Source organism: Prionailurus bengalensis, chromosome B4 (genome assembly GCF_016509475.1).
Source record: "Prionailurus bengalensis isolate Pbe53 chromosome B4, Fcat_Pben_1.1_paternal_pri, whole genome shotgun sequence".
Lineage (NCBI taxonomy): Eukaryota > Metazoa > Chordata > Mammalia > Carnivora > Felidae > Prionailurus > Prionailurus bengalensis.
The window spans coordinates 38,857,704-38,880,501 of NC_057358.1; the positions used below are offsets into that span (position 1 = coordinate 38,857,704).

The window sequence follows — 22,798 nt, forward strand, 5'->3', positions numbered from 1 at the left end:
TAAATTAATAACTTTACAATACATTAACCATAGTAATAATGGACCTAGATTAGAACACATTTATAGGCAATAAGAGGAATGTGAGCAAGCTGTCTGTCGTGGAGTAGGCAATTAATAAATGCTAGCTGAACAAATTAGTTCAGCTACCATGCCAATGTTCAGTTTTTAATTGGCAGGATTGATGCTTCTGGCACACCAGGCTATGAAGAAAAGAAGCTAGTATAAACCGGAAAAGCATTTTATAAATTTTCAAGTGCAGTGGGTATGCTGGTCAAATCTGTCTATAATGCTATCTATCCAAAGAGACTATATGGAACCTGGGAATAGTCAATCTGGGTCATCAAATAGAAAGGCTATGTGGAAAAGTAATTTAACATCAAAATCCCAGTCTATAGGAGAAAAATAATGCCATCTTCCAGACCAGTTAAAAGATTTCTGATAAGTTTATTACAGTGAATAAAATATTACAGTGAACAAAATTCTAACAAAATATTAGTATAAACACAGTATCTTCAGAAAAATCATATTTGGTAATGAAAACTTTCTTGTCTCTAAGACAAGAAATCTTCTTGTATAAGAAGAAGATCCAAAGATCCAAAGCCTGCTATTAAAAGCTTAAAAACAAGGTGGAGCTTTTGGAATGACACAGTAAGGAGTTCAGTGGGCCTTCCCAGCAAAATTGCATTTTAGTTGGTGAGCATCATTTTAAAAACCAAAGCAAACAAACAAACAAACACATGTAAAGTCTCTAAGGGCATATAGCAAATGGAGAAACATTTATTCAGAAAAAATCTACTAAATCTCAGAACAGGTGAGAGTGTGGCATTTGAGCCAAGATCTGTTCCATTACTCCATTCCTCCAGCACTCTGTTACAGAAGCTCTACCTCAGGTCTGTGCAGAGAAGAAGACAGGGGTTCCCTTTCCCTCCATATCCTAGTCCTGGGCTAGTTTCATCCTGGAAGGGGCAGGCTGTTGGTGTTTCTCATCCCCTTCAGCCTAGAGGTTCTGGGCAGGCCATAGATGGGACGGACCTCGTGGTTCCTCCACCCAGTCCTAGCTCATGTGGTGGAAACTCTACTCCAGGCCCAGTAGATTAGAGATACTGAGCCCTGATTGCTACCACCCTAGTTTACTCATAAGGTGGAAGTTCCAAGTCAGAAGGAGTAAGTCAAGAAGACCCAGGGCTACCAACACCACTTCCACCCAAAGACCAGGTATCAATCACTATGGGAAAAGCCACTCCCACCCCAAGCCACAGGTATAGTGGCAACAGGGTTCTACTGAGGGGGAAAGACACACTGTAGGGACAAAGAGCTCCATGTCTCTGAGGGGATTGACTTTATTTGGAACAGAAAATAGAGAACCTCATGCCAAAGAGCGTTACTGAAAATAATGGAAATATCCAGGAAAAGCAATGAAGAGGCCCAAAGCTCCGATACAAGCCAAATGGTAGAGCATACGGAAGTTTAATATAGAGAAACAGGGATGACCAAGGAAAGCCCTCCTGGGATTACAGTTAACCATGAGAGTCAGGAAGGCTGTGTACAAGTACCAGGCTGTACCTACCCAGGAATGATCAGAGCAGGTCATGGGACAGACTTGAAAACATTTCCTAAGCTGCATATGGAGGGATCAACACAGAATGGAAACCTCCACTGGCACAAGAGGCTTAAACACAACCTCTGACCAAACATCGAACAACTGTCCTTTTTCCACTTAATCCTTTTATTAAAAAACAATAAATCAGTATCTATGTTGGTGGGTCTATTTCTGGATTCTGATCTATTCTAATAATCATTTTCTCTATCTTACTGCTAATACTACAGTTTTGATGACTGCAGTTTCACAATGAATCTTTAAATCAGGTAGTGTTAGTGTTCCAAATTTGTTCTTTTTCAGAATTGCTTAGCTCTACTAGGTCCTTTCAATTTTGATTGGGATGGTGTAGTATGTGACCCATTTGGAGATAATTGCCATCTTAATAATGTTGAGAATTTCAACCCATGAATGAGGCACATCTCTTTCTTTCTTTCTTTTTTAACATTTATGTATTTATTTTGAAAGAGAGAGCGTGAACAGGGGAGAGGCAGAGAGAGAGCAAGAGAACTCTGCAGGCTCTGCACTGTCAGCACAGAGCCCAAGGCGGGGCTCAATCTGACAAACTGTAAGATCCTGACCTGAGCTGAAATCAAGAGTCTGATATTTAACAGACTGGGCCACCTGGGCGCCCTGAGGCGTATCTATTGACTTGTTTTAGGTCTTCTTTACCTTTTTTTCAGTAATGTTTTATAGTTCTCAGGGTATAGGGTTTGCACATCATTTATGCAAGCTTCATGCCTAAGTATTCCACATTTTTTGTTATTGTAAATGGAATTGCATTTAAAATTTCAATTACTGGTTGAATGTTGCTTATATATAGAGGCACATTATTTTTTGTACATGGATCCTGTACTCAGCATCCTTACTAAACCTTCTTATTACTTCTAGGTTTTTGGACATTCCATCAGATCTTCTATACAGGCATTTCTAGAGATAGAGAGATAGAGAGATACAGATTGCCTTACTTTGTTTTAGCATATAGATGACTGCTATTTCTCATGCCTTCTTTTTCTTGCCTTATTGCAGTGATTATAACCTCCAGTGCATATTCAATGATGAATAAAGAATGGGCATCATTTGTTCCTGACCTAAGTGAGAAAGTATTCAGTCTTTCACTCTTAAGTTTGATATTAGACACAGGTTTTTGTAGATGCCCCTTATGTCAGGGGTTCCCACAATCACCCTCAGGCTCATAGAAGGACTCACAGGACTCAGAAGTTGTTTTATTCATGGTTACAGTTTATTACAGTAAAAGTATACAGAGTCAAATAAGCAAAAGGGAAAAGTGCATGAAGTCCAGAGGAAAATGTATAAGCTTCCAAGTGTCCCCTCCCAATGGAGTCACATAGGACACACTTAATTCTCCCAGCAACCATATGTGAAAACAAGTACAAAGGGTTGCCAACCAGGGATGTTCACCTGAGCCTACATGTCCAGGGTTTTTACTAGGAGTTAGTCACGTAAGCATTTAGCACCCTATGTGACTGACCTCAGCTACGGACATTTCAGACCTCCAGAGAGAAAGCAAATGTTCACCATAAATCACACTGCCAGTATAAACTATCTAGATAAATTGGGATAGCATGGCTCAAGATCTCAGGCAAGCAAATATACTCATCAGACAAACTATTTTAAGAGCCCAGGCCTTTCTTGAGAATGTACACAGTTTGAGCACCCCAGGCCTGTTGAGTTAGCCCTTTTCTGCCCATCCGTTATCAGGTTGAGCAAGTTCTCTTCTACTCCCAGGTTAGAGTTTTTATCAGGGATACTGGATTTTGCCAAATGCTTTTTCTGAATACATTGAAATGATCATATGTTTTTTTTTATTTTAGTTTGTTTATATGGTGAGTTACATTGATTGCTGTTCAAATATTAAACCAACCTTCCATTTTGAGGATAAATACCATTTTGTAATTATGCATCAACCTTCTTATATGTTAGACTCAATTTGTTAAAATTTTTCTTAAAATTTTTGTATCCGTGTTCATTAGCTGCTTATAATGTCTTTGGTTTTGGTATCAGGGTAATGCCAGCTTCATAGAATGAGTTGTGAAGTATAACCTTCTCTTCAATTTTCTGAAAGCTTGTGCAGAATTAGTACTGTTTCTTCCTTAAATATTTGTTAGAATTTACCAGAGAAACCATCTGGGCTTGGAGTTTTCTTTGTGGGTAGGCCTTTTCCATAAATTTGAACTCTTGAATAGATTTTAGGTTATTCATATTATTTCTTCTTCAGTGAGCTCTGGTAGTTTGTGTCTTTAACATTAAATTGTTCATAACATTCCCTCACTACCCTTTAATGTTTGTAGAATATGTAGTGATGTCACCTCTCTTAATATTGATAATTTCTATTCTTTTTCTCCTGATCTGTCTGGCTAGAAGTTTATCAATTTTATTGATGCTCCTCAAAAAAAACAAAAAACAAAAAACAAAAACAACAACAACAAAAAAACCAGCTTCTGCATTCATTGATTTTGTTTTCATTTCAGTGATTTCCACTCTAAATTTTATTTCCTTGCTCCAGCTTGAGTTTAATTTGCTCTTCTTTTTCTAGTTTCTTAAGGAGGAAGCTATGGTCATGGATTTGTGACATTTCTTTTCCAATATAGGCATCAATTTAGCTATAAATTTCCCTTTCAGTACTGTTGTAGCAGCTTATCACAAGTTTGATCTGTTACCTTCATACTTTCTACCTCTTTGACCGATAGGTTAAAGTGCTATTTACTTACCAGACGCTTGTGGGTTTTACAGATCTTTCTTTTACTGAATTCTAATTTAATTCCATTTTGATCAGATAGCATACTTTATATGACTTGAATTCTTTTAAATGTACTGAGACTTATTTTACAGCCCAGAATGTGGTCTATCTTGTGAAATGTTCCCTGTATAGTTGAAAAAAAAAGTGTATTCAGCTATTGTTGAGTGTAATGGTCTATAAATGTGAATTAGGTCAAGTTGGTTGACTGACGGTATTGTTCAAGTCTTCTATACCTTTGCTCATTTTTATCTACTTATTCTGGCAATTATTGAGAGAGGAGTAGTAAAGTCTCCAACGATAATGGGATTGGTCTATTTCTTCCTACAGTTCTATTAGTTTTGCTTCGGGTATTTTGGAGCTCTATTATCAGGTATATAAATGTTTAGGGTTGTTACTGATTAACTGACCTCTGTATCATGGGAAATGACGTTCTTTACTCTAATATCATCATCTTTGAAACCCACTTTAATATACTACTCAAGCTTTCTCTTGACTGCTGTCAGCACCACAGATCTCTCTCCATTCAGTTTTATCCTACTTGCATCTTTATATTCAAAGTGTGTTTCCTGTAGACAGCTTAGAGTTGGGTCTTACTTTTTACTCTGATCTGACAATCTGTCCTCTAATTGAAGTGTTTACAGCATTTACTATGGTATGATTATTGATATTAGGTTTAAGTTTATCATCTCGCCATTTGCGTTTTACTTGTTCCTTTTGTTTTTTGTTCCCTTTTCATCTTTTTCTATCTTCTTTTGGATTCAGTACACTTTTAGGATTCCATTTTATCTCCACTGGTGGATTAACTAGAACTCTTTGCTATACACACCTTTTCATTTCCTCCCTTTCCATTCACTGTAAAATCCACTCTAATTTAGTTTCTCTAGCTTCTGGCCCAATACCTCCTGCCACCATCACAAACAAGCAAACAAACGTACTGGACTTGCGAGGATTTCCAATCCTAGCTTCATGTTGCTAAACCCTATGCTCTTTTATCAGTCCTCATCTTACTTGACCTCTCTGTAACATTCCACAGCTTACCCTCTGTCCTGAATTACTCTTTTCTTGATTTCCATGAAATCATACTTTCTAGATTGTCTTACATTTTTCGCCACAAAATCTATCGCCTGCAACTTTTAGGTTCTGTGGGCTCACTCAGTCCTAGCCCCTTTTCTTGTCTTTCTCAGCAACTTCAAAACATGGTCAGTCCTCAAGAATCATGAAGTAGTTCACAGGCATTTTCAGAGGAAAAATTAAAGAAATTTGCTCATATACATTTTGTAAAGTTGAAATATATAAGTAATAGTGATCTTCATGGATTTCTTTAAAGTTACCAACTTGCTATGTCAGTATGTTCAATCTCTGCTGATCAGTGCGTATCAGCTAGTGTTCAGCAAATATGGTGGTGTAGAACCAAGTGAACTTTCACCTCATCTTCAAACAAAGCCTCAAATCAATTTACTTTGTTGACAGGGTAGAGAAGAGACCAAAACTAGAGGCATTCCTCAGCTAAAACAGCAAGGTCTTAATATTCCTAAGAAGCTGTTAGCCCAAATTTAATGCCCAATTTAATTGGGGGGGGGGGGGGGGACAGCTATTGACAAAATTTCTTTATTATAGGACTCTTCTGGAAATCACATAATATCAATGGCACATGATATGAGAGAGCAATTATTTTCACATGAGTGTTTCAGCATGTATTTTGTTTTAAAACTGAACAAACTACTTGTGGAAAAACACAAATCGGTCCATGTAGTATATGTACGCTGTAATGAGGTAGAAGTACCCAATAACTTTTTGTTCTGCTTATCAGTGAAAACTCACGGCACAAGGGAAGACAGTTTTCATTTAGACGATGATGCTTTTGTGAGCCGTGACGTGGGCTGGAAAAGGTGCACCCCGCTCAAAACCGACAGAGCATGAGCTATACAAACAAGAAAAGGTGTTGCTGCATTACTAAAAGGCGTTTTAGACACATGGAACAATTAGAAGTCAACAATATGCCTCCTGATTGTAACTGAGTGTTGAAGGAAATAATGAAAATTGAGTGTCAGCAAATCTTGACAACTCAGTATGTGCTCTTGGCTGTGTGGAAAGAAATGGCAGTGTTTGCAAAATTACCCTTCCTACTCGAGTGTAAAGGGTGTCAAGGAAAAAAGCGCTGACAAGAGTTTCCACAGGGAGAGACGAGATAAAAATATTTCTTTGTGATGCTGATAATACTAATAGCCATTCCTGATTTCCAGAGGGCTGCTTAGCTAAAATACACCCAGCAGCTTAACTAACCTGAACCATTACTTCAAGGCCAAAATATCTCAGTTTTTAATAAGGAGAATAAGATACCAGATTTGCTGGTCACGAAACTATGCTGCAAATGGTTGAATTGCTAAGGTGTGACTCCTTCCCAGAATTGGATGGCTTTCTTCACTCAGCAAAGTGAGAATGATTTTATGCTTGTGGATATATAAGGAACACATCCAAATGTTACAACAAAACACCAACAGATACTTTCCAGAGACTGAAGTACTCAAAGAATGACTAAGAATCCATTTGCTCCTATCTTCCAAACATTTAGGCTGGTTGAAACATTCACCCCTACAGTTACTTAATCTTTTAAGTGTGTCAATTTGGCAACTGATGGAGCATTAGGAATAGTCTTCAGGGAAAAATCTCATACTTTCTCAATCTGTGTTTGGTCTTGGCATCCCAAAACATGTGACAGAGCTAGCAAGTACCAGTTGCAAATCTTGACAATCTATAACTATATCATGGAGTCTCCTAATTTAGTAGAAATACAGGGGGGACAATTCAGAGTGTCTGGATCTAACCTACATCTCAAGCTATCTGTCAACAAGACAGATATATACTTTGTAAGAGGCTGCAAAAATATCATCCTTTTCAATACTGAAAACAATTTTTTAAATACTACTTTCTTGTTTAAAATTGGTGATCTGCATGGGTGTTCAAAGTTTGAGAAACATTGTCCTAGGAGCCTCACTTACTCTCATGACTTTAAAAGCCATCCACATAGATTAAGTCCAAAATGCCATTTCTAGCTCAGTCTTCTCCTCTGAGTTCCGGACCCAACTACCCAATAGCCAATAGCCTCTTTGACTTTCCTGCTTGAGTGCTTCACAGGCACATTAAACCTAGAACAGGCCCAAAACCAAACTCTTGATCTCCACCATAACTTCCACTTTCCCAGTCTCCCCATCTCCGTGAAAAGTATCTCGTTCCTCCCAGCTGCCCATGCCAGAAATCTGTCACTCCTCATCCAAAGCGCAGCATGAACTGATCCACTTCTGTCTCTCTCTGTCCACTACCATCGATTTAGTCGAGATCACCTTCAACTTCACCCTGGACTACACTATAGATCCCCAAGTGGTCTTCCAACAGCCTTTCTGATGCCCCTCTGGATTAATTTTTGATTGTTGAGGGAACAAATTACCATAAACTCAGTGGCTTAAAACAACACAAATTTATTATCTCACACCTATGCTGAAGTCTGACATGGAACTCACTAGGCTAAAATCACCGTGGGCCTGATTCCCTTCTGGAGGCTGTAGGGAAAGCATCTGTTTCCTTGGCGTTTCCTGCTTTTAAAAGCTACCCACATTCCTTGCCTTGTGTCTCCCTTACTTCATCTCCAAAGCCAGCAATGTTGACTGTTCTTCCATAGTAACATCTCTCTCTGGCTTTTTTGTCTCCTTCTTCTGCTTTTAAGGATGCTTGTGATTGCACTGGGTCCATCTAGATAATCCAAATAACCAACCTCCCAATCATAAGGTCAGCTGATTAGCAATCTTAATTCCCCTTTGCTATGCAATCTAACATACTCACAACTTCTAGGAATTAGGATGTAGGTATGTTTGGGAGGTCACTATTCTGCCTAACACCCTCCCTAATACATAACTCATGTTCCCCACAGCAGTCAGAATGGTCTTTTTTAAAACACAAATATGATAATGCCACTTCCTATATAAAATCCTTCAATGGCTTTGCACTCCTCTAAGGACAAAATTCAAAATTCTAAACATGCCTGGCTAGTTTCTGCCTACCTACTGGCCTCATCTCCTGGTTCACTGGGTTCCTGCCACACATGGCTTCTCTCTGCCTGAGGCACCAAGTTCCTTTCTGTCTCAGGGTCTCTGCTCACACTATTTCTGTTGTCTAAATAGCCCTCCTGGCCTCCCATCCAACCTTCACCTGGTTGACTCTTGCTCAATCCTTCAGATTGCTGTAAAAGTGACTTTCACAGAGTGGACTTACCCGGTCTCTCAATCTAATATTAGCTCCCTCTATGATACATTGTCATTGTTGTTGTTGTTGTCTTAAGTTTATTTATTTTTAAGAGAGAGAGAGAGAGAGAGAATGAGTCGGGGAGGGACAGGAGAGAGAGGGAGACACAGAATCCCAAGCAGATTCTGCACTGTCTGCACAAAGCCCATCTCTAGGCTTGATCTCAGGAACCGTGAGATCACAATCAGAGCCAATATCAAGAGCTGGACGCTTAACTGACTGAGCCACCCAGGCACCCTCACTGTTCTTTTTCTCTCAAAGCTTTTACTGCAGTTGCAGTTAAATGTTACTTGTATGATTAATTATTGGCTTAATGCCTCCCTGCACTACACTGCAAGCCTATGAGGGCTGGGGCCTAGTCTGTTTTGTTCACCACTGTAAGTGCAGAGGCATAGAACTGACTGACTTATATTAAGTGCTCAATAAATAGATGAGTGTTATCAGATACTATTTCAAAAACAGACCTAACTCGGGGCGCCTGGGTGGTGCAGTCGGTTAAGCGTCCAACTTCAGCCAGGTCACGATCTCGCGGTCTGTGAGTTCGAGCCCCGTGTCAGGCTCTGGGCTGATGGCTCAGAGCCTGGAGCCTGTTTCCGATTCTGTGTCTCCCTCTCTCTCTGCCCCTCCCTCATTCATGCTCTGTCTCTCTCTGTCCCAAAAATAAATAAACGTTGAAAAAAAAAAAACAAAAAAAACCAGACCTAACTCTTAGGGGGTGAGTTGCATCAACCAAAGACCTCAACATTCTGCTTGAGAATTTTAGAACAGGTGGGTCATACTCAGCATTTCCCCTCACCCCATCCTTCAAACCTGTTGCAAATGTCTGCCTGTAGCCTGTATACCAAACTCTGAGACACCAAAAAACATTCGACTCATTTCCTCGGCCATGTGCTGCATGTGCCGTGCCAATCCTGAGGAGGCTGTGTCATTTCCCTACTCGTGCTCAGGTGCTGCACCACTAGAAACAAGTTCTAAACACATGAGAGTCTGTGTCACAAAAAGTTCATGATTTTCTGCAACTCAGGAACCTTTCCTTATCTCAACTCCCTGTGACTTTCCTCACAGGTCCTTTTCTTTTCTTACTTTATTTTTTTTTAATTTGCACTGTTTATTTATTTTTGAGAGAGACAGAACATGAGCGGGGGAGGTGCAGAGAGAGAGGGAGACACAGAATCTGAGGCAGGCTCCAGGCTGTGAGCTGTCAGCATAGATTCCAATGCGGGACTCGAACTCATGAACTGTGAGATCATGACTTGAGCTGAAGTCAGCTGCTTAACCGATGAGTCACCCAGACACCACTCTTCCTTTTTTTCTTTTCTTTTTAAAATTTATTTATTTTTGCAAGAGAGAGAGAGAGAGCAAGCAGAGAGAGGCAAAGAGGGGAACAGAGCATCCAAAGCAGGCTCTGTGGTGACAGCAGACAGCCCAATGCAGGGCTTGAACCCACAAACTGTGAGATCATGACCTGAGACAAAGTCAGATACTTAACTGAGCCACCCAGTTGCCTCACACAGGTCCTTTTCTACCCGCTTGAAATCCCATATGTTAAGTCTGACTGGCAAGAATATGTGTTCTGGAGCCAGAAAGTCCTAGATTTAAAACCTGTTTCTGTCCTTATTCCGAAAGTTCACCAAACTTTGAGACTTAGTATCATCACTAAAAAAGTGAGGATAATGATTTAATTCCTACCTTGCACGGGTATTAGATAAACTCAGTGTGCATATACTTTGTTTACCACCGCCTCAGCCACCAAACACTGGCACATCACACTACTCTCTAAGCTTAACTCAATCCACTACTAGGACGATTACAAAGAATGCCAACATACAGATTATCAGTATATGAACCCATGACTGTCTGTTGATCTAGGAACACATCTTCATAGACACTATGTTCGCTATAGAACTTCCATTTCCAGGAACAAATCTTACCTCCATCGTCCCCCAGGCCTGAGGGACACTGCCTGACTCAGAAGAGATAATACACAGATGTTAGTCACCACCACCCACAACCCCTTCATCCTCATTCTCAAAATGCCCATACTGAGACTCTACTCATCAGGTATGCACTCTTCCCATTTCACTCCATTATCCAAACTGTACCTGTTGTTCTCTTTCACCTTGGTGGTCTATGGTCATTTTGCCCTCCTCACCTTCCCATAAGACCACTTCTATAACTTTGACACCTAGCTCAAATGTAACTTACGCTACTAAACCCTCCTAGTCCCCTGTATGCTCTGGTATCACCTTCTCTCCCCCAAACCATATTGCAAGACCCCTAGGGGCAGACTCTGACTTGATCCATGTCTGTAATCCTCCTCCCTAGTGTCTAGAACGTTTTATATGTAGTAGATACTTAGTAAATATTTGATGAGTGGGTGAAATAATGAATCAATGATTGGTTTCTCTGGTAGTCTGGTTCTGACCTATAGTTGATAGTTGGAACTATCAGAGAGACAACCAGTAGAGGTGTCCATGACCTGGCTCAGGAATAGGCTCAGGACTGAAAATGTACATTTGGCAGGCACATTCACTACAGTAATATCTGAAGCCTTAGAACTCACAAGGAAAAAAAAAAAAGATGTGCTAAGAAAAAACAAAGGTTAACAGTAAAACATCTCAGGGGTAGAAGAAGGCAGTGCAGTTAAGATTATTATTCAGAAATAAATCACAGAAAGGAAAAGAAATCCAAACGAGTATACAGTCCCAGGAGAATAAAAAAGACTCCTGAGAAACACCCCTAGTGCATTAATGTTGCAGAAAGAAGAGGATGGAGGCATAAAGGTCGCTTCTATATGTGTAGATTTGAAAATTCTTGGTGACCATTAGCCAGTAAGGTGTTAGGGGCAGAGGTGGGGCTGGCAGAGCAGAAGTATGAATAAGAATGACAAAAAGCCTAAGACTATTCTTTCAAGAAGTTTGAAAGGAGAAGGAAAGATAAAAATCACAGTGCCAAGTGAGTCTGGTGGCAGCTGTGAACATAAAATAACAGAGAAAAAGACGGTTCAGCAGGTAAAGCACCGCACCAACACACAAATGTTACCACTGCTACGACCTCATAAGACAGGACGTGGGCACTAATATAATTCTGTTGCTCACTCACCTGTGTGATCTTGAGAAAATCATTTTCTCCTCCCTTAGCTAACTCATCAGATGCTAACAGTATGAGTAATATGTGGAAAGGAATTATGGAAGAGTTTATCATTGAAAGTAAGGTCTTAATACTGTAATAAATGGGGTTGTAACCTCACAGATGTTTGTCATTTTTCAGTTTCCTTTCTCCGTGTGATGGAGGGAAACTGAAACTCCTTCATACGTAACAGTGGTTACTTATTCCAACCCTGCAAAAGAGGAAGAAGACAATGACAAAGGGGCAGAGAAAGGCAATTCCTCTCTGCAGACTTTGCCCCTTTCTTAAACTGGGGGACATCAGTCAAGGGCTACCTCCCCCAGGTGGATGAAGAACTGCCAAGAGCTCATATCAGAACTGAGTGTGCCTGCTGCTTCTGTCAACCAGATCTGCCTTGGCAGGGACATTATGCTTACCTCAAGGTGCCTGGTCAGTGAAAAGCTCGAGTAGATAGCACTGACCTCATGACTGTCTTGAAAAATAAAATAAAATTTTGTACTGAGACAAAGTTTATTTATAACTCCTTGGTTCTCTCGTAGTTTCCCCCCTGAGTAAATGTTGCAAGCTCAGTGGTGATTTTCCACACTCAAACTATGTCACAGAGACTTTTCGCTTGGAAGGGGCAGCTGCTTTGGAGTATTACCATGGCCAGCATCAGTGTAACATTATCTCAAAGCCATTTGTGAGTAGAATACAGTATCATGCTGAAGGTGTATTTGCAGTAGGAGGCATATCTGTAGCTCATAGGTGGTCTATTAAGGCCATATATGCTACCAAACATATACAGGGAGAAAGGAGGCAGAAGACTTCAATTAAAGCAGTTCACAGTGGCCTTTCCTCACAAAGCAGAATTTATTATCTCATTCAATGGCAAGAAATGGTAAATAGGAATTTCAGTTTATAGTAAATTCAACTGTGTAATGCAAAAGTCTTCTGCATTTATCTTTAGGATACATTGTGGGGTTTTTTTTTTTTTTTAATTCCCAATGTGTTTGGCTTAGGGTAACATTAAAATTAATTTTCATTCCATGACCACAGCTGGACAAACTGTCCAGATGCCTCTTGTATTGATATAAGATAATAAATTACACGAGAAACACAAATACAGATGTTGATTGTATTTTCAAAAACTAAACTGTCCTCAGGGCGCCTGGGTGGCTCAGTCGGTTAAGCGTCCCACTTCGGATCAGGTCATGATCTCAGGGCTTGTGAGTTCGAGCCCCGTGTCAGGCTCTGTGCTGACAGCTCAGAGCCTAGAGCCTCTTCAGATTCTGTGTCTTTCTTTCTCTCTCTGCCCCTCCCCCACTCACACTCTGTCTCTCAAAAATAAATAAACATTAAAAAATTAAAAATTAAAAAAACTAAACTGTCCTTATTGATGGGATTCATATGCTCATCGGAAGAAAACCAGTACTAGTAAAAAAACACAGTAGCATTAAGACATACTAAGGCGGCATGATAAAAGTCAAAGAAGAATGTGGGATTGTATGTGGAAGGTTCACCACTACTAACAAAAAAGTCAGTCTGCACTACTGAAATCAAACAAAATCATTAGGGTGATGTCAGAAGAAACAAAGAAATGAGATAATGATATAGCAAACTAAATATATGAGACATTCACTAATATCTTTATAATCCTTACAAACTTACAAATAAGCCAACAGCAGATGCTACTATCTATGTGACAGAGGAGGCAGAGTGAACAGTAGGAGCCAAGGACTCTCTCTAGTCCTAATCCAATCACCTTTATTAATTCAACAATTATTTACTGAGTGCCTGCTAAGTGCCAGGCTCTGTTCTCTAGTCTGAGGATACAAAAATCCTCACAAAACAGACAAAAATCCCTGCCCATCTAGAGCTTACCATATAGTGAAGAATTTGAGCAAGACATACTGCGGTGACTAGAAAGTTTGTACAGAGAAACCAAGACAAAAGGGACTGTTAATAAAAATTGAATACACACACATCAAATGTACACATATACATGCACACATATACATATAATGATATAAAATGAAGACGGTTGATGACAGTGAAAATGAATATAAAAGCAGAGAGCACATTCTCATAATCCTAAATTACTTTTGCTAAAATCAAATGCCAGCAATCACTTTTCTCTGATGAGGCCTGACACTGCACAATTATATGTACAAACAACAACAAAAATCTTAGATGATGACATGATGGGCTGGGATGTACAACCAACAAGTGCGGACCAAAAGACTAGTTGCTACTGGCCAAAAACTTTAAAAACATAACAGAATTAACTGATAAACTCTCCAACTCATCTGGCAATATATTCCAGAAATGGGAAAAAATAAGTGTTGATTACAGCAAAAGACTTGTTGCAAGTATGTAGACGGGGCTGTAAATAAATTTGGGCAGTTATCTCAGCATAGGAGGTAGTTTCACACAGTTCAACAATTTGGCAAAATGTGATTCTGCCATTTCCACGGTCAACTCCTACGGTGTATATAGTGTACGTCTGCCATGTTACTAGGCGATTTCAACTCTAACAAGAGATTAATGGAATATTCGGCAAACAGATTCCACTCTTTGAGGGCGGCACATTAAATAAATGTATAAAAAGCAAAGCAGACAAAAATACGTGCAGACACAACGCAAATACCGGAGTCAAACAAGAGAGAGAGAGACAAGACTTGCAGTTGAAAAGTCCCGGGTCATCAGTTCCGGCCACTGAAAAAAAAAAAATCTAAGAACTTCCCCATCTAGAGGCTTAGAACATACACTCAGTCCCCCAAGTTTGAAATGACTGTCCACCAAGAAGGGAAAAGGAGTACTGATGGTTCCTCTTAGGCCCATTCAAGACACGGGGGGTCGAATCCCCCTCGCTTTGGACGGATGGGACTGGCAGGTACACCTGAAGCAAAGGAAGAGTAACAGGTCCAAAGCCCCGTAACTCCGATCAGGAAGCAAAACACAAAGTTTAAAAAGACAGTGAAGGGCGGAAGGCAGAGAAACCACAGCAAGTCAAATAAATAACTGTAACAGAAAGAAATAATGCGTTGGGGATCCCACGGAATCCTCTCTACCGCTCAAAAGGCCAGAGACTGTAGAACCCACAAGGGCCGGGATCTTCGGGGTCCCGGAACTCAACACCCAGCCTGAAGCGGGTGAGGGGGAGCAGTTCCCGGGAACCCCCTCCCTCCCCTCTCGCCTCAACCCCGCCCATTGGGTCCGCCCCGTCCCGCCCGGCTACTCACCGGATTCGCTTCCCACATAACGGTGGCGAAATCGAGCGGAGAGAGCCTGGGGGAAGGGGCTAGCCGCGGGACCGGGGTGTTGGGTTTTTTCCGAGGGTTCCCGGGAGCGAAGGGATGGAGAGGCAACCTTTATGTAGGCCTTCCTTCTACCCCGCCCTGTCACAAGCCAGCGTCTTCGGACCACCGACCCTCCCGACTTCCGCCCGAACCGGCCAACCAGCGCTGGCCCCGCCCCGCCTCCGGAAGCTCGTCCCGCCCCAGCCGCTCCCTTCTGGGCCGGTGGGCGGATCGCGGTGGGCGGATCGCGGTGGGCGGGGCTTGCGAGTAAGGGGAGTGTAAGGGAATTTAAAGGGCTTCTCCAACCACCTTTCCGGTGCTGAGTCCCCACGGCAACATTTCCTCCCCGAATGATCCTCAAGCAGCGGATGGTTGTGTTTCCAACGATATTTATTGATCACTACGTAGTGAGTGTCGTGTCAGAGTGCCAAGAATCAGACAGGCCTGAGAATTAATCCCAGAGTGGCCAGTGGCTTTTGGGACAAACTTCAGTCTCTCAAGTTCCTCCTCTTCAGAATGGAGACAGTAATAGTACCCGCCTGAGGGTGTAGTGAGATCATTTAAAACACCGACCACAGTATTTGACATGCAGTAAGAGCTCCCAGACAGCTAGCTAGGCTCTGGCATGCTAGACTGACCCGTAGGCAGCCCATGCCCTCGCAGAGCTTAGAGTCTTGGGGAAGAAAGGAAAAGTTAATTTAGGTAAATAAAAAGGTACAGTATGGTTTATAGATAGTATGGCAAGCACAGGGTTCTATGAGAGCCGCTTACCTAGGACAGAGTGTCTACTTTCCTTCTTCCTGCCTACGGAGTTTAAGCTAAGACCTAAAGGATACACTATTGAACTTACCTGGATAAAGAACCCTAAGAGATAGGGAGAATCTTCTGGGCAAAGAAATAGAATCTACCCAGGAGAAAGGGAAAAGAAACCGTTTTTTTTTTTTTTTTCAATGTTTATTTATTTTTGGGACAGAGAGAGACAGAGCATGAATGGCGGAGGGGCAGAGAGAGAGGGAGACACAGAATCGGAAACACGCTCCAGGCTCTGAGCCATCAGCCCAGAGCCTGACGCGGGGCTCAAACTCACGGACCGCGAGATCGTGACCTGGCTGAAGTTGGACACTTAACCGACTGCGCCACCCAGGCGCCCCAAGAAACCGTTTGTTTATATTATCCTTCCGGGCTTTTCTACATAGCTCTACACATTTAAAAAAAAATTTTTTTTTGATCAAGGAATACCTATAGATTTAGAACCTGGTTCTTTCACTTAATATCATATGGATAGCCTTCACTCCAATGCATTTAAGCCTATTTCATCATTTTGAAGGAGACCCATGGCATTCCGCGGTTTGTATGTATATCTTACACACACACATTTGAAGTAATTCATTGTGTTAAATATTTAAGTTGTTTTCAATTTTTGCTATTCTAAAAAGTGCAGCAATAAACATTCTTATACATTTGTCCACTTACCTCCTTGGATTAGTTCTTATAAATGGAATTGTTCAATAAGAGATTATAGAGATTATAATCTAAATAAGAGATTATAGAAATTTTGGTACATATTGCCAAATCACACTCAAGAATAGTGTCTAAATTTGAAATCTCTAATTTTTTCTTATAAATGGATTCAGATAGATATCTTCACCTTATTTTTTCCACTTTACTTTTTACAAAATAGTTAACCAGTTACCCCAATATCACCTATTGAATAACCCATTTTTTCCCCAATGCTTTGAAGTGGCACGTTAATTACAAACTAAATGTGTGGGAGGGAGGCATATCTGTTTCTGAACATTCTTGTCTATTTTATTATCTGTGTATTACCCTGCCATGTCACACTTATAATCGTTGTAGCTTTGTAACATATTTGCTGTTTCATAAAGCAAGTTCTCTCCTAATTACCTTCTTTTTCAAAATTTTCAAAATCGTGAGTCTTCCCATTCAGGAATACATCTCTTCATGTATTTAGTTATTTTATATTTTCAAATACATACATATTTTTTCACAAAGATTTGCACAATTTTTGTGAATTTTGTTCCAATATACTTTATAATTTTTTGGTGTCATTGCAAATGAGACATTTTTCATTACTGTAAGTTAGGGAAACTATTGATTTTTGTCTATTTAACATGTAACCCTACACACTGAAAAATGTCTTATTAGTTCTAATAGTTTGTAAGCTGATCTCTCTGAATTTTTATGTCAACAATCATTTTACCTGCAAATAATGCAGTTTTTTCTCTTACTATTGCATTGGCCAAAACCTCAGAAAACTTTTGAGGAACATATGACAAGAGAATGAACATTCAGTCTACAATGCAGTAAAACAAGCATTTGTCTCTAGTTCGTTCTTGATATCTTTTAAATACACTGTCACCTTAGGGTGCCTAGCTGGCTCAGTCGGTAGAGCATGCAACTCTTGGTCTTGGGGTTGTGTGTTTGAGCCCCACGTTGGGTGTAGAGATTACTTAAAAATAAAATCTTAAAATATACTGTCATCTCTCAATTTTTTTTTATTTGTTTTCAGAGTGCGAGTGGGGGAGGAACAGAGGGAGAGGGAGACACAGAATCTGAAGCAGGCTGCAGGCTCTGAGCTGTCAGCACAGAGCCTAACGTGGGGCTCAAACCCACAAACCGCAAGATCATGACCCCAGCCGACGTTGGATGCTCAACTGACTGAGCTACCCAGGCGCCCCTAAAAATACAGTCATCTTTAAAGAAACTTCCTTCTAATCCTCGTGTCCTACAAGGTTTTAGGTAGGAAAGGAGGTTAAATTTTATGAACTGTCTTTAAGCTCTATTACTATGTTCACTTTTTACTCTGACTTGTTAATATAACTGTACTAGATTTCCTAATGTCCAGCCCACCCCTACATACTTGAAATAAACACTCCCTTTAGTGCGTTCACTACTCTTTGAATACACTACTGGATTCCATTATTTAGGATTAAAATTTATTTATAATTAATGAAATTGGCCCATTGTTACTAGTGTTTTTTGTGTTCATGTTCAACAATTTTTATTAAGTGAATACTATTTAGCTCTTTTTCAAAGATGGGGATTTTTATAAAGCAAGTTAAGACCATGTCCTCCACCCTTGTGGGGCTGGGACTATACTTCATTTCCTTGAAGTCTTAGAGTTGCCAGTGGTGGTGATCAAAGAATGGAATGGAGAGAACACAACTGGTTTGAATATATATCAGCTTTTAAAATATAAACTGCTATATCTCAAAGCAATATGAAGGGAACATATTTCATAAATTGAAAATATCTGTGCGAAGTTTAGTATTAAACTTTTTTCCTATCATTCTTGATTTATGACCACTGAGAGAACAAGAGTGGGAAGGGACCTTAATGACCATTTAGTCCTGGGGTCGCAAACTGATAGCTAATGAGCTTTAGCACACACAGAGTATCTAAGTTTAAGAGGTAAGTTACTGCCATTTTAAAACTAGGAAATTTCACATTCAATACTGTGACTCTGGCTTCGCTTAGACTCGGTATTCTCATACGCCAACAACTGGCTAAAGTCTTGCTGATCCCGTCCCACTAGGAATGGCCTCTCAGCTTTACCTGAGTTACCAGGCCAATATCTCTCATCCTTAAATTACCTACTTGGGCCATCTAGGTATTTGAAATTGTACTAATAAGGCACCTCTTATTTGGCTAAGGAAATGCAATGGATCTGGGACTTTCTAAAATATCCTCATAGGAAACAACTTGACTATACTTTTCTATACCTCTCAAGGACGGGCCCCATCACTGGGGCCCAGCCTCTCAGTCTTTCAATAGATTACTCTCTGCATGTAATGCTTGAAATGTCTCCTGTCACACAAGGTCTGGCACTGGGAATGTTTCCCTCTACATTATGGCTCTGGGCAATGTGCCATGGCAGTAGAAACTATGCTTACTGCCCATGGTCACTGGCTTTCTCAGGAAGACCAAACAAATGGAAGACAGTTTACTTTATCTTACATGTTTTCTATATGTGTTCTGGGTGGAAGCGTCTAGAGCCATGCTAACCCCAGCCCAAGGATACTGAGTGCTCGCAGCCCCCCTTCCACCTGCTTGACTGTATTAGATCTTTGAATACCAGGAGAGGAGGGAGGAAATGCCTGAGGGGAAAGGAAAGAGGAGAATAAAAGGAGCAGTGGAGACCTGTCAATGGAAAGCATGAAAATGATCAGAAAACCATTAGTTGAGTGGCAAGGGAAAGTGGTGAAAACCAAATGTCACATAAAGACAGTAGAGGGAGAAAAGAGAACCAGTAAGTGGTGAGATGCAAGATATAGCATCACTTATAATTTTAATGTAATTTTCACAATTGTTTTTATTTTTAAATCTTCATTTACAGCCAGAAATAGGGGAGTGCTCAAAATGCACATGGAAGACAGGCTGGATTTGACAGAAAGGAGGAGCCGGAGACCGGAAGAAGGCGCAAAAGGAACGCCGAGGGGCCACAAGAGGGTACCCGGAGTAAGGGAGAAAAAGCAGCATTTGTGCCCATCAGCCTTGAACATAAAGACCCAGCCTCAGCCTGAAAAAGAGCCAACAATGAGGCAGCCCCAGAATCAGCCCTGCTGTTGAAGTCTGACGCATTAACAACCCCGACAGGAATTAAGAGGTGAAACAAGCAGATGAAACATTTGCTGAAGCCGAGATAAGCATTCCTGGGAAGGAATTTTTCAAAAAATCAAAATGAATCCCATAAATCTTCCTAATTAGGAAACATGACCAGAAATTAAATTCAACTGAAAAAAAAAAATGAAGTGCTAAATAACTCCCCCACTAAATGGCAAGGCTCTATTGAAAATACCACTGATTATTAGTTTTAGCTGCTCAGGGAAATTATCTGGGCACAATGCTGGGCATCAACATGCAGCTCACAGCAGCAGTCAAAAGCAGCAGCTGAGATGTGTGGCCATCCTAATTAGAGGATGGAGATTCTGAAAAGGCTCTGGGGCTGTGACATTCCTGGCTGGCGCTTTCCTTCCAGGAATGCCACATTAGGGTTTTGGTCATCACATTGTCAAGAAGGACTTAATAGGACTGATCCGGAAAGGGACAACAGAAATGACTTAGAAAAGAGTGTGAGAAGCTTTGAGGTTAAAAGCAGAAAGCAGGAAAACACTTCCATAAGAAATAATTTTAAAAATTAGGAGACAGGGAGGCAAGCAAAAGCTTTGGGTGATGGAAAGAGTGGCCGGAGGGTGTCCTGCCTGCATTAGGTCATTCCAGGCATGTGGGGCTTTCTCTTGTTCCTAATGAGCACGTCCAGGAAGGTCAAGAAATTAGAACAAATTATCTGATATGAATCACTCTTCAGTTCTTCATTTGACAAATATTTACCAACCACGCTCCATGTTCTAGGCACTGTCTCTAGCTTTTTAGGATAGATCAGTGAACAAAATAGAGAAAAATCCCTGTTCTTGTGGAATTTACATGCTAGGGGGGCAGGCACAACATTGTGCAGTATGTTATAGGGTGATGAGGACTACAGAAAAAAAACAAACAAGGTAAGGATATTGAGAGTAATCAGGATGGTCCTCATTGAGAAGGTAACATTTGAGGAAAAGTCTGGAAGAGGTAAGGGAGCAAGTGTGATGTATATTTGGGCAAAAAGTATTCCATACAGAGGGAACAGTTGGTGCAAATTTCCTAAGAGTGTGAGTGTGTCTGAGTGTGCATGTTTGGAGAGCAGGGAGCAGATAAGTTGTGCAGATTGAACTGGGCCTGGTATAACAATTAGCAAATACACAGCACAAAGTATGTGTTTGACCCTGTTATAAGCTCTTTCTATATACCAACAAATATAATTCTCATAACAACCCTATAGAGTAAGTGCCTTTATTACCCCCTTTTACACGTAAGGGTAGTGAGGCTCAGAGAGATTAATTACCTTGGCCCAAGACCAAAGATTGAAACCTAGGTGGCTGGCTACAGAGCCTGTGCCCCTAATTACTACTCTATGCCAGTTTTCAATGTGGTTTCAACCCATCTACTTCTGACACCAGACCTGATTACCCAATTGCAATTGGAATTCAAGTACTCCCCCAAGATAAATTTATGTTCTTCTTTATAAAAAGGCAGTGTTACTTGTTGCCTTACTGCCTACATCCCTTTCCCTGACCCTTTGCACCCTTTGCCCACCAACTCGAGGACTGCTCTTTTCTGCAAGTTCACCGTGAAGTCCATTGCTTTCGTCCAGCAAATCAAGGACGTGTCTACGGATAGAGCTTTGATTCAGTGTGGGAGGGGGAGTTGGTGAGCAATAGAGGGGGCTTCTGTAGATTAATAATGCCCTATAGATCACTAGGAGGCAGGACAGAGCATACACTGCATTTAAAAACTAGATATGTATTGTCTTTCCTTCCACTTTAAAAGGCACCGTGTGGAGGAGGTGTGTTTGTAATACACTGACCACTGGCTGTTCTCATGCTTTCTTCCTGTTCTCTCAAGATAGAGTGCCTTTATACTAAAAACCATTGAATTATGCACTTTAAATAAAGGAATTGTACAGTATGTGAATTACAGCTCAAAAAAAGCGGCTAAAACAATTCATTTTTTTTTTAAATATAGGATCTTTGCTTTCACATCCATGGTTTACCCTCCTCTGGCCTCCTTCACATAGCTTCAGGGAGTCCAGAACCATACTCAGATAGATGTCCACCAGTCTTAAACCCCAAGCACTCCACCCAAAGTTACAACTTTGTTTTGACTTCCATGCTTACAGCGTTATGCCAAGGAATAAATGACTTTCCCATTATACCTTTGGTACCAATTTTCCTTATTAGAAAACAATAATTCTAACATTTGTATGTTGAGACAAGCACGTATCTATTATGCAATAGAAGGTAATATTCGCATACATGAGAAGGCAATAGTCACATACTGTTAGAAGCAGCTTCTTGCTTGTGGCTGACTGTTTCCAGCTGAGGGTTAGGGGGCACGTGTTCCCTGCCTTTATGGGAGAGAAGCTTGAGATGACATGTTAGAAGCAGCTTCTTGCTTGTGGCTGACTGTTTCCAGCTGAGGGTTAGGGGGCACGTGTTCCCTGCCTTTATGGGAGAGAAGCTTGAGATGACATGTTAAAGTCTAGAACAGTCAGGAGACTCAGAGGCTGATCCAAGCTCTGGTCCTAACTAGCTGGGTGATGTTGCACAAGTCACATCCCCTTTAGGGGCCTCAATTTCACATCTAAAAGATGAGATCATTGGACCAGGTTATCTCCAATGTTGCTGCCAGATCTCACAGTCCATGATTTGGTGTCATAATGAGACAGATCAGATGCTGGGCTAAGGTATATCAGCGCCATGATGCCCAGACATCCAGGAAGCAAAAGATAAACTCTCTGCCTTTGAGGAACTTTTAATCTATTGGAGGAAACTAAAAAGAGAATTACATGTAAGACTTGTAAAAGATATCAAGTAAATACACAAGCCATCCAAAGAATGCAAGGACAGGAATCAGCTAAGAATCAGTTCTCCTGTCCAGATCATTTTGCTTTGACTCACCTATGCAACTAAAGAAACAAGGAGGCTCTTACTCTGTCAAACCGTGGGCCCTCTGAGATAGGTACCCCTGATACAAAGGCACTCCTTGTAGACCTTGTGGATGAACTCAAATCACAGAATAAGAAACTTTCAGAGGAGAAAATGAACCCTAGCAAACATGTAATCCAAATCCCTCCATCAACATTTAACATTTGTCGATGATGCTCTCTCATGTTTA

The 22,798-nt window shown here is 40.8% G+C and overlaps 1 protein-coding gene across 4 annotated transcripts in view; it reads right to left on the bottom strand.

The window, feature by feature from the left end:
* The window catches only part of PARP11 (poly(ADP-ribose) polymerase family member 11), a 68,509-nt gene that overhangs the window by 32,002 nt on the left and 13,709 nt on the right, over positions 1-22,798 (bottom strand). The window contains exons 1-2 of one of the 4 annotated variants that reach the window (XM_043564219.1): positions 15,008-15,210; positions 6,180-6,279 (exon numbers count right to left, since the gene is read on the bottom strand). The exons of 1 other annotated variant lie outside the window; for it this stretch is intronic. In XM_043564219.1, coding sequence (XP_043420154.1) covers positions 6,180-6,203 — 24 coding nt within the window. In that variant the 5' untranslated portion in view covers positions 6,204-6,279; positions 15,008-15,210. Of the gene's footprint in view, positions 1-6,179; positions 6,280-15,007; positions 15,213-22,798 lie in introns of those variants that run through there. 2 more of the 4 variants (XM_043564220.1, XM_043564222.1) reach the window with 2 other exon arrangements.